The following is a 12,090-nucleotide window of genomic DNA, read 5'->3' as shown; positions in this document are numbered from 1 at the left end:
AAAATGTAGGACAGGAACCACTGTGTTGCATTATTTCAACGTTTCTGTGTACCATCTTGAGGCACTGCAGCAGGACGCTGAAGGCAGGCGCGTAGGGAAGACAGGCTGACCGGATGGAGGCTGCTGAAGCAGGAGGAGCCGCAGCAGCCGCCGCCGGACCGCCAGCAGGGGGCGATATGGAACCAGACGGCTTCTTATCGCAAACCCGCTTCTCTGGCTCCCTGAAAAACAAAACGGTTTTGTCTTGGTCAGGCTGCTTCGAGAGAGACGGGCTTCTTTTGTGCACGTTTCCGTTTTTACCCAGCATCACAGTAGCAGTAAGGGCTGAACCTCATCATTCCGTCCTTGTTGGGCACCCCGACGCGGTGCAGAGAGTCGGCACGCATCATCAGGAAGAAGTCAAACACCTGAACAAACAAGTTGAAAAGAAAAGAAATAAATAAAGCAGGCCGGAGCTGAGCAGAGATTAAACGTGAACAGAAAACTGATTGGCTTTTACCTGCAGCCTAACAGCAGAAGCGATAGCTGAGCAGTACTTGTTCTTGTAGTGGAGCTGCAAGTGGCTGATAAGCAGCTCATAAACACGACTGGCATGGCTGGCTGGCAGGCTGTAAAGTTTGCTCTGTTGCAGGACAGAATAAGAGCTCTTCATGATCCAATTCCACACCGATAACAGACTTATGTAAAAACAGACACAACACTGCCAGAGAAGCACCTGCAGGATCTCCAGCAGCCCCAGCACTGCAGTCTTGACATCCTCCATGGGAGAGTCAGCTGTGGGGTCAGAAGCCTCCAGGGATCCAGAGCAAACCAGAGAGCGACTGGCCACCTGTACGGAGAACTAGACTTCAACCTGACTGAACTGGAAGTGACTAAATGTCTCTGAGATCTCGTCTTTGCCTGCGTTTACCCGCTCGATGATGTCCAGGAGGCTGGTGAAGTGATGCGTGTTGCAGCCCTCAGCGAGGTCCACCAGCAGCTGGGTGGCCTGCTTTCTGACCGCCAGGTCCCGGTCTTCAGCAATCCCACTGAGCTGAAGGATCACCACCTTCTCAATTAGCTCGTCCTGCAGAAAAAGAAACAAAATGGGAAAAAAAAAAAAAAGAGCAGGGGCTTCTAGAGAAATCTTTACTTTATATCAAATTAATCAGGGCTGGAACAATTAATCGGTTATTGAAATAATCAATTGTATTCAATAAATTTAGTAATCGATTAATTGTTAGCGGAGTATTCAGACTAAAAAAAAAAAAAACGTCATTTGCTGGAAAAAAATAAAAATAAATAAATAATCATACAGAGCAGTAAAAGTCCTAAGCATATAAAACATATATATATTTAAAAGAAAAACATTATGTTTTAGCCAAAACGTCTCAAGTGGCAGAGTTTCAGCTTCAACCACTTCAGATTCATTAAAGAAATCCTATGTTGTTGTATTTTAGGCAATAAAATTAGAAATTTCAAAATAAGCAAAGGAATTTAATTATTCGTTAATTTGCATCATTTGCTATTTTTCTAAAATTGTATACAAAAGGCTTGTGAGGGTTTTTCTTCTTACATCTGCTGTCAGAATAATTGTTGACTAAAGTAATCGTTAGTTGCAGCCCGAAAGTTAACATAAATGATCAAACTTTACCACCCGTCAAAAAAGTAGAGAGATGCTTAAAAGCAAGCTTAGTTTCTAACTTTTAAATAGCTTTGAAGTGGAAAACAGCCCACATTAGAAAGTCTTTCATCTGATCAGTGCACTGAATTTACTAAAAAATGAAGCTGAGTGTTCAAACCTCGTAGAGCTGGCGATTAGTACTCAGAACGAACGACAGGATGTGAAGAACTTTGATCCTGATGCCACTGCGCGTCTCGTTTCTTCCAGAGTGACAAAGAGAGGAGTCATTAGAAGTCCGATCAAAGCCGAAACAGGTGAACTGATTCCCGACAGAGGGCGCCCTACCTGAAGAATTTCTCCATCAGGCAGTGGAGGCTCTGAATCCAGCCATCCTTCGCGGGCTGAATGGACTGTGCTCTGTACGAGACGAGGGTCAGCACCGAGGCGTCCTGTCGCACACGGAGATTAAAAATGAGAACGGAAGGCGACCTGGAGGAGAGGATGAAACGCAGGGGAGTACGAACGGGTCTCTTGTCTGCACATTTCTCCACCAGACTGAAGAACTTCTCCGTGGAGCCGTGGTAGCCGTTCTGCTCATACAGCTCTTCCACTGTGGTCAGAAGCTCATAAACGATGGCCTTCAACTCTGCGCTGCCTATCATCTGACGACACACACAAAAATAAAACGAGCTCAGTCTCTACAGACCTGTTGGTTTCCCACCTTCTCTCCGTGCGCGTTATGTTTGTGTGAACCTGAATCTGCTGCAGCAGCCGCTCTATGATGCCCAGCAGGATGTCCCATGTGACAACCTGGAGCTCCTTGCCGTATTTCTTAATCAGCCTGGTGATGGAGAGGACGATCTCATACGACACCACCTCGTTGGCACATGACATGGCCTGAAAGCAGAAGTCAGGCGGCCACAGTTATTACTCAGCAGGTCCGTCTGACTCGGCTGGATGCTAAATGAACGCAATAAGTGCGTTAGCCTAAGAGTGAAGCAACGATGCCTCTCCGTCGTCTGTTGCTGCTTGCTGTCTGGCAGCTGGATGAAAGCAGAGTACTACATCTTGCTCTTACTTGTAAGACAAAGTATTAAACCTGTTTCAATATATTTTTGATGATTCAAAATGAGTCAAGTTATGATGCTGGAACAAAAGAAGCACAATGTATTATTCTTGTTTTGAAACCATATTCTGTTTTAAGCAGACCATGACAGTCTGGACACCCTGACTATTAACAAGCCAATCACAGTGTTATACTTGTGTTTATCTGAAAAGAGCAGAATGGCAGAACATATAATATTCAGACCAATAAGCACCTGGAAGCCAAAAAAAGGAATACTTTATTAGATGGAAATTAGTTCTAGTCTAGATCTTCTTTCGGTGTTGCAGTTTGGCTGCCATCCAACAGAGAGCGCCACTGGTCATCCTGAAGTAGTCAGTTGATACAGAAAAAAAATGGCAGCCATACCAAAACGGAAAAGAGAAATGGTCCAAACAGAGTGCGGTGTAAGATCCAAAATGCACTTTATGCAGCTTTGTTGTAAAATATAGACACTCGACAAGCTTGACAAGGCTCACAACTACACAGAAAGCGGTACATAAACAAGCTCCTTCTGCATCTGTCTGCCATAACGCTGAATGAGACAGGAAGTCTTTCCACCTCCCACTGTGAGCATCGCTAATAAACTGTGCAAGTCGATTATTTGGGGTTCTACCTTTATGTTTCTGCGCAAATTTTGACATTTCTCTGTATCGAGTTTTGCCAAAAACCATCCCGCTGCTGGCCTGTTTCGGTCAAAAAGGAGAAGGAGAGCGGTTGCTATTAAACGCCGTGGCTGCAGCATGCACAGTAAAAACTGGGGAACTAGTGGGGCCCACTGGCAAAACAAAGACACACATCCAAGGATAGTCATCCTGAACATTCATGTTTGGAGGAAAAGTCATATTTGGAACATTCATGTGAAGTCTCAGGAAGATTCAGATTCAGATGTGTTTATATTGGAATATGAACAATTCAAGCTGTAAATGTGTGTGAGTAGCTCAACATGAATACATTGGTTACCTTGTAGAAAGACGGCAGCACTAGTGTTGGTGTGTTTTTTAGAGCAGGCAGTCTGTGGGCGCCCCACAGAGCCATTCCCACAAAGAACACGGCTCCTCTCAGCAGTGGAGCGTCCTCCATGTACACCCTGGTGAAGAATTCACTTTAAACACCAGGATATTTATTTTTCAAACAAAGCATTAGTGAAAAGAAGAAGAAGAAGAAAAAAAATAAGACAAGAACGATACCTCTCCTCCATGATGCGGCACATGGTGTAAATAGCGCTGTGGCCCAGATGCGTCCCCAGAACCTTCCTCATCAGCTGAAGACACACAGCAGCAAAAAGGAAATTTTTTTAAAAATACACGAGAACCACATGTATAAGCATTTCTAAAATCAAAACAAATATTTATCTACAGCGGTTCCCTTCCCCCACCTTCCAGCAGGATTCACAGAACTCCTTCACGTTAACCGTACGGCAGAGTGTTATGATGAAGACGGTGAGGGACTCGGAGGGCAGGCAGTTGTAGCACACGACGGCATCCAGGACCTGCAGCGCCACCTGGACGCAAGAAACACAACCAAAACTACGATTAGCATCGCTAACATGCAACTCAACTACACAGAAATATTACAACCGAGTACCACCACTGCTTATGACTGCTAGTTTTATAGTTTCTTCTGAATGTTTTAGTGTAAAAGGGAAGATTGATCAAGAAGATACCTGAGAAAAATTAATGTTTTAAGGTCACTGACTGTTCTTGAGGAGCACTAATACATTTGTAAACTCTGGATAGGATTCCAGAGGACCACAGTCCCTATTAAATTTACGGTGGCTATTAATTAAGCTTATTTCAATTACTAAATTATTAGCTATTAATTAGTTTAGAAAAATGTCAGAAGTTAAAGTGAAATGGGTTAAACAGTTGATCATAATGTAGTTTTTCTTAGTTTTTATTTGAAACCATGTCTTCTCCTGGCATCACAAATAAAGTCTTATAATGAAATCTGGATATGAAATATCTATAACCTTTATCCAATATGGATCATCCTGTAGAGTATTGTAAGCCCGACAGTAGAAAAGGTATAAGGACACAAATCAATATTTCAATAAGAAAAGCAGTTTGTTTTTTTTAAGAAGTGGACCATAGAGACGACACCAACCTCTATGTCAGTGGATGACGTTGTTCTGTTGCACAGAAGACAGATTTTCCTGCAGAAAGCACAGACGGCCAATGAGGTTTTCAACATGCAAAATATCAACAAACTGTAAAAAAAAAAAAAAAGCATCTATACAGAAGTGGGTCAGACAGAAAGAAGGCAATAAAACCCTCAGTCTCTGGAGTTTCTAAAAATACCCTGAAGCCCATTCAGCAATGAGTGCATTTCTAAGTGTTACTGAAACTTACTGCACCATGCTGGAGACGTTCTGATCCAGATAGCAGCTGTTGTACTTGACCAAATTCACAAGAACATGGAGAAAGTCTGAGGTGAGACCTATGTCCATCCACAGGAGGACAAACCGTGCTGAGAGAGATAGAGGAGAAGAATACTTTTCAAGTCGTTGTGGAAATGAGAAGCGAAGCAAACCTATTATTAGGACTGGTGTGTTAAAATGCAAAAGAAAAACCTGCTAGTTAAAAGAAATTATTTACTCTTTTTTTTTTTACCTATGTCCTCCTCCAAGTATGTGATATCCTTCCCGTTTTCAGTCAAAGCCTTGAACACCTCCAGTCTTTCTGAAAGGTCCTCGTTGCAGGGTTGGTAGTCTCTGATCACCTTAAAAAAGTACGCCCTCAGAGGACCGAGCCACTCACCCTTAAAAAAAACCACATTGATTACTCCATTTTGGACTCACTGGAACAAAATGACATTTTCTGGGAGTCACTATCTGACACTTTTAGAGATGTTATGACATTTTCTGGGAGTCACTATCTGACACTTTTAGAGATGTTATGACATTTTGTGTGTGTGTAACATCAGACTGATGACATGCTCTTATTGTTTGAGCCTTCTGCTTGTAGCTGTGTCTGAAGTCTGTGAACTGATTTCAAATTTAAATTTCTGAGGAATACCTTTTTTTATTGTTTCTACTGCATGGAATCTGGAACCTGCCATAGCACAATGAAAAAAGAAAAAAAACACAAATGAAACTATTTTGTTTGTCCTTCTTAATGGCAACTCATCATCACTGCTTCTTTCCTAGATGGGCATGCTATTGGTTGTTGATGCCCAGATTTAAGTTCTCCGTTCTGATGCCATTCTCCTTTTGCACCGGGTCCAGCTGTTCTCATTCCAAGTTTGTTTGTTTGAGGATTTTGTTTCGACCTCAGATACTGAAACAAATATTATACTGCCCTTTAAATTGTACAGATTTTGCACACGCTGCTCAAAATGAATCGTGTCTACCTGTCCTTGTATGATGGCCCTGAGGAGCTGCAGGACCGCGTGTCGGGCCTCTGGCGGCTGCTCCGGGGACAGCATGTCCTCCACGGCTTTCCACACAGCCTCCACTGCATTCTGAACGACACGAATCACAGCTTTCGTGAATACCAAAGATTCACAATGTTGCTCTTACAAAAAAAAAAAAAAAAAAAAAAAAAAAAAACAGTAGAAAAACAAAAACACGTCAATCACCTCTTCGAATTTTTTGATTTTAGCCAGATCGCAGATTTGGTTCATCATCCGGATGCGGTTGCTCAGGCCACAATCAGGATGCAGTTCCTGCAAAAAAAAAAAAAAAAGCAAAGGTGCCATGCAAAATATGAGGGAAGGTATTAGGTAAGATCAAAATCCTTGAAAATATTCATGAGTAGATTAATTTCTTTTTTTTATTATTTATTAATCAAAACTTCTGTTTGTGGTTTCTAAGTAACTTTCACCTTTAAACCCACAAAAACTATCACAAAACATTCTGCCTTGAAATATTCAACACAACTGATATTTTTTCACCAGTTTCACTGAATTCATGGTGTAATCTGTCTGAAATGACCATGGAGAATGGCCCTTCGATACCAGACACAAAACATCTGCAAAATATCAGCTTGGTTGCACCGACAGAGGCTTCCGGTCTCACCAGAGTCAAAGTATCTCAAGCTGCATTTAACATGGAAACTCTCAGCTGCAAAGACACAAACGAAGGAAGAGCGCCAGGGACAGGACCAGAAACCAGGATTGAACAAAAATGTACAGAAACGCAGTTTTACTCACCTTTATTATGTCGGCTGTGATTATAAACTCTGGCAGCTTTGAGTCGCACTGCTTCGTTTGCTGCCGTTGCGTCCCGAGCCCAAAGATCCCCTTCACTTTTTCTTTGAGCGTTTCTTTGCTTTGCTGCTTATTCATGGCGAAGGTCCTTCAAAGCTGCCTCTGAAAAAGAAACAAGGACGCCATCATTTAGTTTTTAAAACAGATATAGTGATAAGAGGTTGCAAATCAGCAATTTGCTGTGTTGTACTTGAACTCCATAAACTATAAATTGTTGAGATTAACAAGACCAAATATAAAACAGTGAGAAAACAACATATTTAGTTCTTTCTAAATGACTGGCGTGTATAGTCTAAACAGGTCATTTAATGCTGTCGCGGAGTGGCCTGTAAATGTGTAAACCCAGAGGTCTGTTTTTAGGAGTTTACTGTCATGTGGACTTGACAGAGAGGAGGGAGGGAGGAACCAGACAACGGCTGGTCTGTTTCAGTCCAACAACAACAACAACAACAACATCTGTGCCAGGTGTCCTCCTGCCACAGGGAAACATGACTGCAAGGACACCATAAACAATGCGCCATCATAAGAAACGGACAATAGCTCGGCTGAAGGCTCTGCTGTGCTTTGCCATTCCTCACACAGGCTAACATTGCTTTCGTATTGGAAGATTTATGAACCTAAACTAGATAGCGACACCTCTTGGGCCTTTTTTCTCTCACCTTACGGAAGCGCAGTCGCTGTCTTCTACATTTATCCAATGCTTCACCCTTTGGAAGTCAAAGAGGCCATCCGCTGCTGCTGTGCATTCATATAACTTACTATTTGTTGCCGAAAGCCTGTTCCCAGACCTCCACTCCCCAACCGGATGACACATAAATGCTCTGACAAGCGACACTTCCTGTGAAAACACGCTTGCCGCGCTCCCTCATGGGAAGTGGAGTTTTAGGACAGTTGAATGTGTTTTTTTCCCCCCAATCTAGTTTTTTATTGTGAGTAAAGCGTGTCTTCAAAACAAGTAAGCAATTTTTATGGTACTATAAACCACGGTGAAACTATTTATTGAAGGAAAGTCTTTGACAAGCTATGTAAAATGAAGCTTTTACAGTTATTGGCCTAAGTGTTAGCTAACCGTGCTAACTGCTGAAGTTGGCTTCTTATTGATTTATGACGTCTTCTATGTGCTTTTATGGGAAGCCATTTGTGTATTTACTCAAACACAACCTGAACATATCGTTTACAAGTAAATTGAAAGGTGATTTGTATGGGGCTAAGTTGGGGCAATAAATTTTGTTCAAAAGAAAAAAAAGGAACCTGACAAAAAAAATTGAAACAGAAAAAAATATTTTGAAAAATGAAAACAAATATTTTAAACTGGAAAAAAAGACATTAGAAACTGAAAAAAGATTGAAACACAAAATATTAAAATGACAAGATCTGAAATTTAAAAAAAAGTTTTGATACTGAAAACAAAAATTTATGCTTGAAATTGAGTATTTTTCAGTTTCATGTTTTATTCTTTTTGAACAGACTTTATATACCCAATTTAATTTCATACAAGTGCAAATGTGTTCTGCAGAGCTCTGAAAATGAACAATCATTTGCTGTGCTGAACCAAGGACCAAACCAAAAGTAGCAGGATCCTGGCCATTGACGCCTGACCTTAGACACCCTGCCATAGTGCAAGACAACAAAAAAGTAAAAATGTTCAAAATTTCTAGAAAAAGTGATATTCCAAATATTCAACAACAAAGACGGTGGAACTTCAGAAATTGTGAATTATACATTTGGTTTTCCTTTGTTGCATATGAAAAGTTTATTTGTTTAGTTTATTAGCAATAATGTTTTTTTTAACATGGTATTTTGGAAAATGATGCCTTTCGTCAAAAAAAAAAAAAAAAAATCTGTAGTTTACCACTACAGCAGTGTATAATCTCATATATATTTAAACATGTTTCATAGAATTATAAATCCCCCGTGGAGCTGAGAGACTACGATCCTGAAACTGACTTCAAGTACTGCCCTGTGCAATGCTTCGTAATGTCCGCTGTGAGACGAGGACACTGTGTTATGTAGTTCAGACTTTGAAAATGAGTTCTCCGTATTTCATGCAAAGCAGCGCTGTTCTCACCCGGAGCAGCAGTCACGGTGCGGGCGGTGGACCTGCGGCCTCTCTGAGGTCCAAACTCAGCAGCAGACAGGGGGCTGTGGACGCCGTTCCTGCACGGCAGGTGAAGGTGGAGGCGGTGGAGGCGACAGTATCCGAAGAGAAGCCCTCTTTGACCCCTTCATCCAGCGGTATGTTCACGTTAGAAACACTGGCATTATAAATCTGACAAAACAGAAACAGGCCCTTATTTAAATACTTTGCATAAGGTTATTTGCGCATGTGTAAAGTCTAAAGTACGGAGACCGTCTGGTGACATGGGAGAAGAAAATAATAAAAGTTGTGCCTCCAGATGTTAAGTCGTGGCTACGACTTGCTTTTTTTTTTTTTTTCCTCCCATGTCACCAGACGGCCTTCGTACTGAATAAGTTCTAACTTTGTTGATTCAAGCTACTCTTCAGAGTATCAGTGGTACAGTCTAAACTCGGTCATATGGGAGAGACTTTCGGTAAAAATTATATTTAAATCTTGCAACAAATTCTCAACTGTGTGGATTTGTTGCAGTGGTGAACCTTTACTCTAGTCTCAGATATATTGCAGTCTCTGACAAAGTTTTCCTCTAGGACTGCCCAGTATTTAACTCCATCCTTCTCCCCATTAACTCTGTCCCACACCATTATACTCCCACTATCATGTTTCACCTTGGGGGTGGTGTGTTTAGGGGGATCTGGAGTGTTAGTTTCCCACCTGAGTTGTGGATCTGTGCACCTCTTCCAGAGTTACCATGAACTTATAGGCTGCTTCTCTGATTAAAGCTCTGCCCATCAGTTTTCATGCACAAGCCCTTTATGACCTAATTGGTTACAAGACAGATCTGCAAGTCATAAAATGAACAAATAACTGACATGTTTATAACATTTAGTCTCTTATAAATGCATTCTTGTGTATTCCTTCTCTTTTTTGATGCCATGTTTACTCCATTTATTATGTTTTCTTTTGTCTAGATGGGTGCCAGGAACGCCTCCGGCCTGTCGCAGAGATTGAAGCGTCATCGCTGCTTCCTCGCGGTCGCAGGAGGAGACAGGTTAAGGTGGAGTATGACGGAGACGATGGCGCCTCCCGGGTAAAGGCGAAGCACTGGGAGCCTCCGAACTGGACGAAACAGTTGGGTTTCATCCGTGAAATGAGGAGCCGTCGAGACGCCCCAGTGGACAACATGGGAGCTGAGAAATGCTACGACACACAAGCCCCCGCACATGTAGGTGTGAGCTGCGTCGTGTTTGCTTTAAAGTTCTACAATAAACTGTGTCTGTGGAGTTAAATACTCCGTCGATTTTCACAGGTGAGGCGTTTCCAGGTGTTGGTGTCGCTCATGCTGTCCAGCCAGACAAAGGACCAGGTGACGGGCGCAGCGATGCAGAGGCTCCGGGCGCATGGCTGCACTGCAGAGAATATAGTCGCCACCGACGACAAAAAGCTGGGAGAGCTCATCTATCCCGTCGGCTTCTGGAGGGTAACGCCCGTGATTTTACCAGCTTGTTTAATTTCTTCTGTTTACTCAGAAAGTTAGGAATCAAAACTGAACCTCTCCTCCTCTGCAGAACAAGGTAAAGTTTCTGAAGCTGACGTCGGCCATGCTGGTGACGGAGTTCGGGGGAGATATCCCGAACAGCGTGGAGGGTCTGGTTCGCCTGCCAGGAGTCGGACCTAAGATGGCCCACCTGGCTATGGACATCGCCTGGGACCAAGTGTCTGGCATAGGTTTTTATCACTAATGGTGGCCATTTTGAAGTAGCAATAGTTTCAAAATGTAAATATATGCAGCTATCTGTCATAAGAAATGAATAAAGTGTTGCCTGGATAGTGATGAACAACGTGGCGAACCTTGTTCTCTAAAGGACCTCGTCTCTAAGCTGACCCACAGCTGCAGGAGTGTGAGTGTGCGTGTGTGTGCGTGAGTGTGAGCGTGCTCCCTGAGGGGCCTTGTCTTCACTGGTGGTTTGTGTTTAGGAGTGGACACACACGTGCATCGCATCTCCAACAGGCTGGGCTGGCTCAAGAAACCAACCAAGAACCCAGAAGACACACGCAAGGCCCTGGAGGAGTGGTTGCCAAGGTAACCAAGTCATGTCCGATACAGCTTTAAAAAATAGACTCAAAAAGATTGTAGACCTTTTTTTACTTAAAGATTTGCTTTTAGTTCAAGTTACTTTTGCCCTTGTTCTTTCCCTCTGCATGCCATGTATCCTTTCTTCATTTCTGCTTTGTCTTCCTTCCTTTCCTTCTTTGCATTCTTCCTTCGTTTCTCTTCTTCCTAATGTCCTACCTTCCTTGTGTCCCCCATTCTTTCTCCCTTCCTTTTATGTCCATTTTTCTTTTATCCTTCTGACTTTCCTTACTTGTATCATTGTGTCTGTCTTTTTTCCTGCTTTCTGTAATTCTCCTTTCATTTACCTCCAGTCCATCCTTTTTCCATTTTTCTATTTTTCTTTCTTTCTTCCTTTCTTTCTCTCTTTCAGTGTTTATTATACAGATTTTTTTTTCATATGTGGACTTAAATAAATAAATACAAAATATTTAGTTTATTTTAGACTTTATGTTTATCAGGTGGCTACAAAAACATTTTTCAATGAATCACTTTCAGTGTTATATCTTCAACATGTAAAAATCAGCCTCTGTTTCTTTTTGTAGATTGTTATGCTGCCCCCCGGTGGACAAACAAAAGTCTGTTTGAGCCTCACCTGAATGTTTTTTGTTTTGTTTCTGCTGCAGGGAGCTGTGGAGCGAGATCAACTGGCTGCTGGTTGGTTTTGGGCAGCAGGTTTGTCTTCCAGTCAGCCCACTCTGCTCCGTGTGTCTGAACCAGCACAGCTGTCCATCTGCACACAAATGTTCTCCCGCAAAAAGACCCAAACCCGGATCGCCACGCTCTCCAGGTCCATCGCGCAAATTTAAGGTTGAATCTGAACAGGAAGATGATGCCAGAAGTAAATCAGCAGCAAACCAGACACCACCAGACTAAGAAGGAGTATAAAAAAAACCCAAAAAAACACTGAACTGCTGATTTATGATGTTGGCCAGAAAAACACATTATATGTTTCATAATTAAACACATGCAGGGATTTACAGGAA

The 12,090-nt window shown here is 42.2% G+C and overlaps 2 protein-coding genes across 5 annotated transcripts in view; one reads left to right on the top strand and one right to left on the bottom strand.

Moving 5' to 3' along the window:
* Positions 1-9,119, bottom strand: part of tsc2 (TSC complex subunit 2) — a 27,216-nt gene extending 18,097 nt beyond the window's left edge. Inside the window, exons 1-19 of one of the 4 annotated variants that reach the window (XM_044114284.1) lie at positions 8,983-9,119; positions 6,858-7,016; positions 6,285-6,371; positions 6,057-6,167; positions 5,318-5,465; positions 5,057-5,174; positions 4,812-4,860; positions 4,084-4,209; positions 3,896-3,969; positions 3,669-3,795; positions 2,357-2,500; positions 2,128-2,265; positions 1,949-2,052; positions 1,782-1,863; positions 911-1,066; positions 716-829; positions 500-622; positions 301-407; positions 53-221 (exon numbers count right to left, since the gene is read on the bottom strand). In XM_044114284.1, coding sequence (XP_043970219.1) covers positions 53-221; positions 301-407; positions 500-622; positions 716-829; positions 911-1,066; positions 1,782-1,863; positions 1,949-2,052; positions 2,128-2,265; positions 2,357-2,500; positions 3,669-3,795; positions 3,896-3,969; positions 4,084-4,209; positions 4,812-4,860; positions 5,057-5,174; positions 5,318-5,465; positions 6,057-6,167; positions 6,285-6,371; positions 6,858-6,992 — 2,112 coding nt within the window. In that variant the 5' untranslated portion in view covers positions 6,993-7,016; positions 8,983-9,119. Of the gene's footprint in view, positions 1-52; positions 222-300; positions 408-499; positions 623-715; positions 830-910; positions 1,067-1,781; positions 1,864-1,948; positions 2,053-2,127; positions 2,266-2,356; positions 2,501-3,668; positions 3,796-3,895; positions 3,970-4,083; positions 4,210-4,811; positions 4,861-5,056; positions 5,175-5,317; positions 5,466-6,056; positions 6,168-6,284; positions 6,372-6,723; positions 6,834-6,857; positions 7,017-7,573; positions 7,740-8,982 lie in introns of those variants that run through there. The other 3 variants (XM_044114283.1, XM_044114285.1, XM_044114286.1) reach the window with 3 other exon arrangements.
* Positions 8,847-12,090, top strand: nthl1 (nth-like DNA glycosylase 1). The gene is made up of 6 exons (XM_044114380.1): positions 8,847-9,149; positions 9,963-10,216; positions 10,301-10,471; positions 10,560-10,719; positions 10,969-11,074; positions 11,731-12,090. The coding sequence occupies exons 1-6, from the start codon at positions 8,882-8,884 to the stop codon at positions 11,978-11,980; spliced, it is 1,209 nt and encodes a 402-aa protein (XP_043970315.1). The 5' UTR covers positions 8,847-8,881; the 3' UTR covers positions 11,981-12,090.

This window comes from Gambusia affinis, linkage group LG04 (genome assembly GCF_019740435.1).
Source record: "Gambusia affinis linkage group LG04, SWU_Gaff_1.0, whole genome shotgun sequence".
Classification (NCBI taxonomy): Eukaryota; Metazoa; Chordata; class Actinopteri; order Cyprinodontiformes; family Poeciliidae; genus Gambusia; species Gambusia affinis.
Note: the sequence above shows the minus strand (reverse complement) of the source record. Positions and strands in the feature narration are given on the sequence as shown.

What these genes read in the sequence shown, in the direction of transcription:
- nthl1 (XM_044114380.1), top strand. Translation starts at nt 8,882, where the DNA reads ATGCTTCGTAATGTCCGCTGTGAGACGAGGACACTGTGTTATGTAGTT. An exon ending in ATCCCGTCGGCTTCTGGAGG is followed by an intron (nt 10,472 to 10,559) that starts GTAACGCCCGTG and finishes CCTCCTCTGCAG; the next exon opens with AACAAGGTAAAGTTTCTGAA. An exon ending in CTGGAGGAGTGGTTGCCAAG is followed by an intron (nt 11,075 to 11,730) that starts GTAACCAAGTCA and finishes TTTCTGCTGCAG; the next exon opens with GGAGCTGTGGAGCGAGATCA.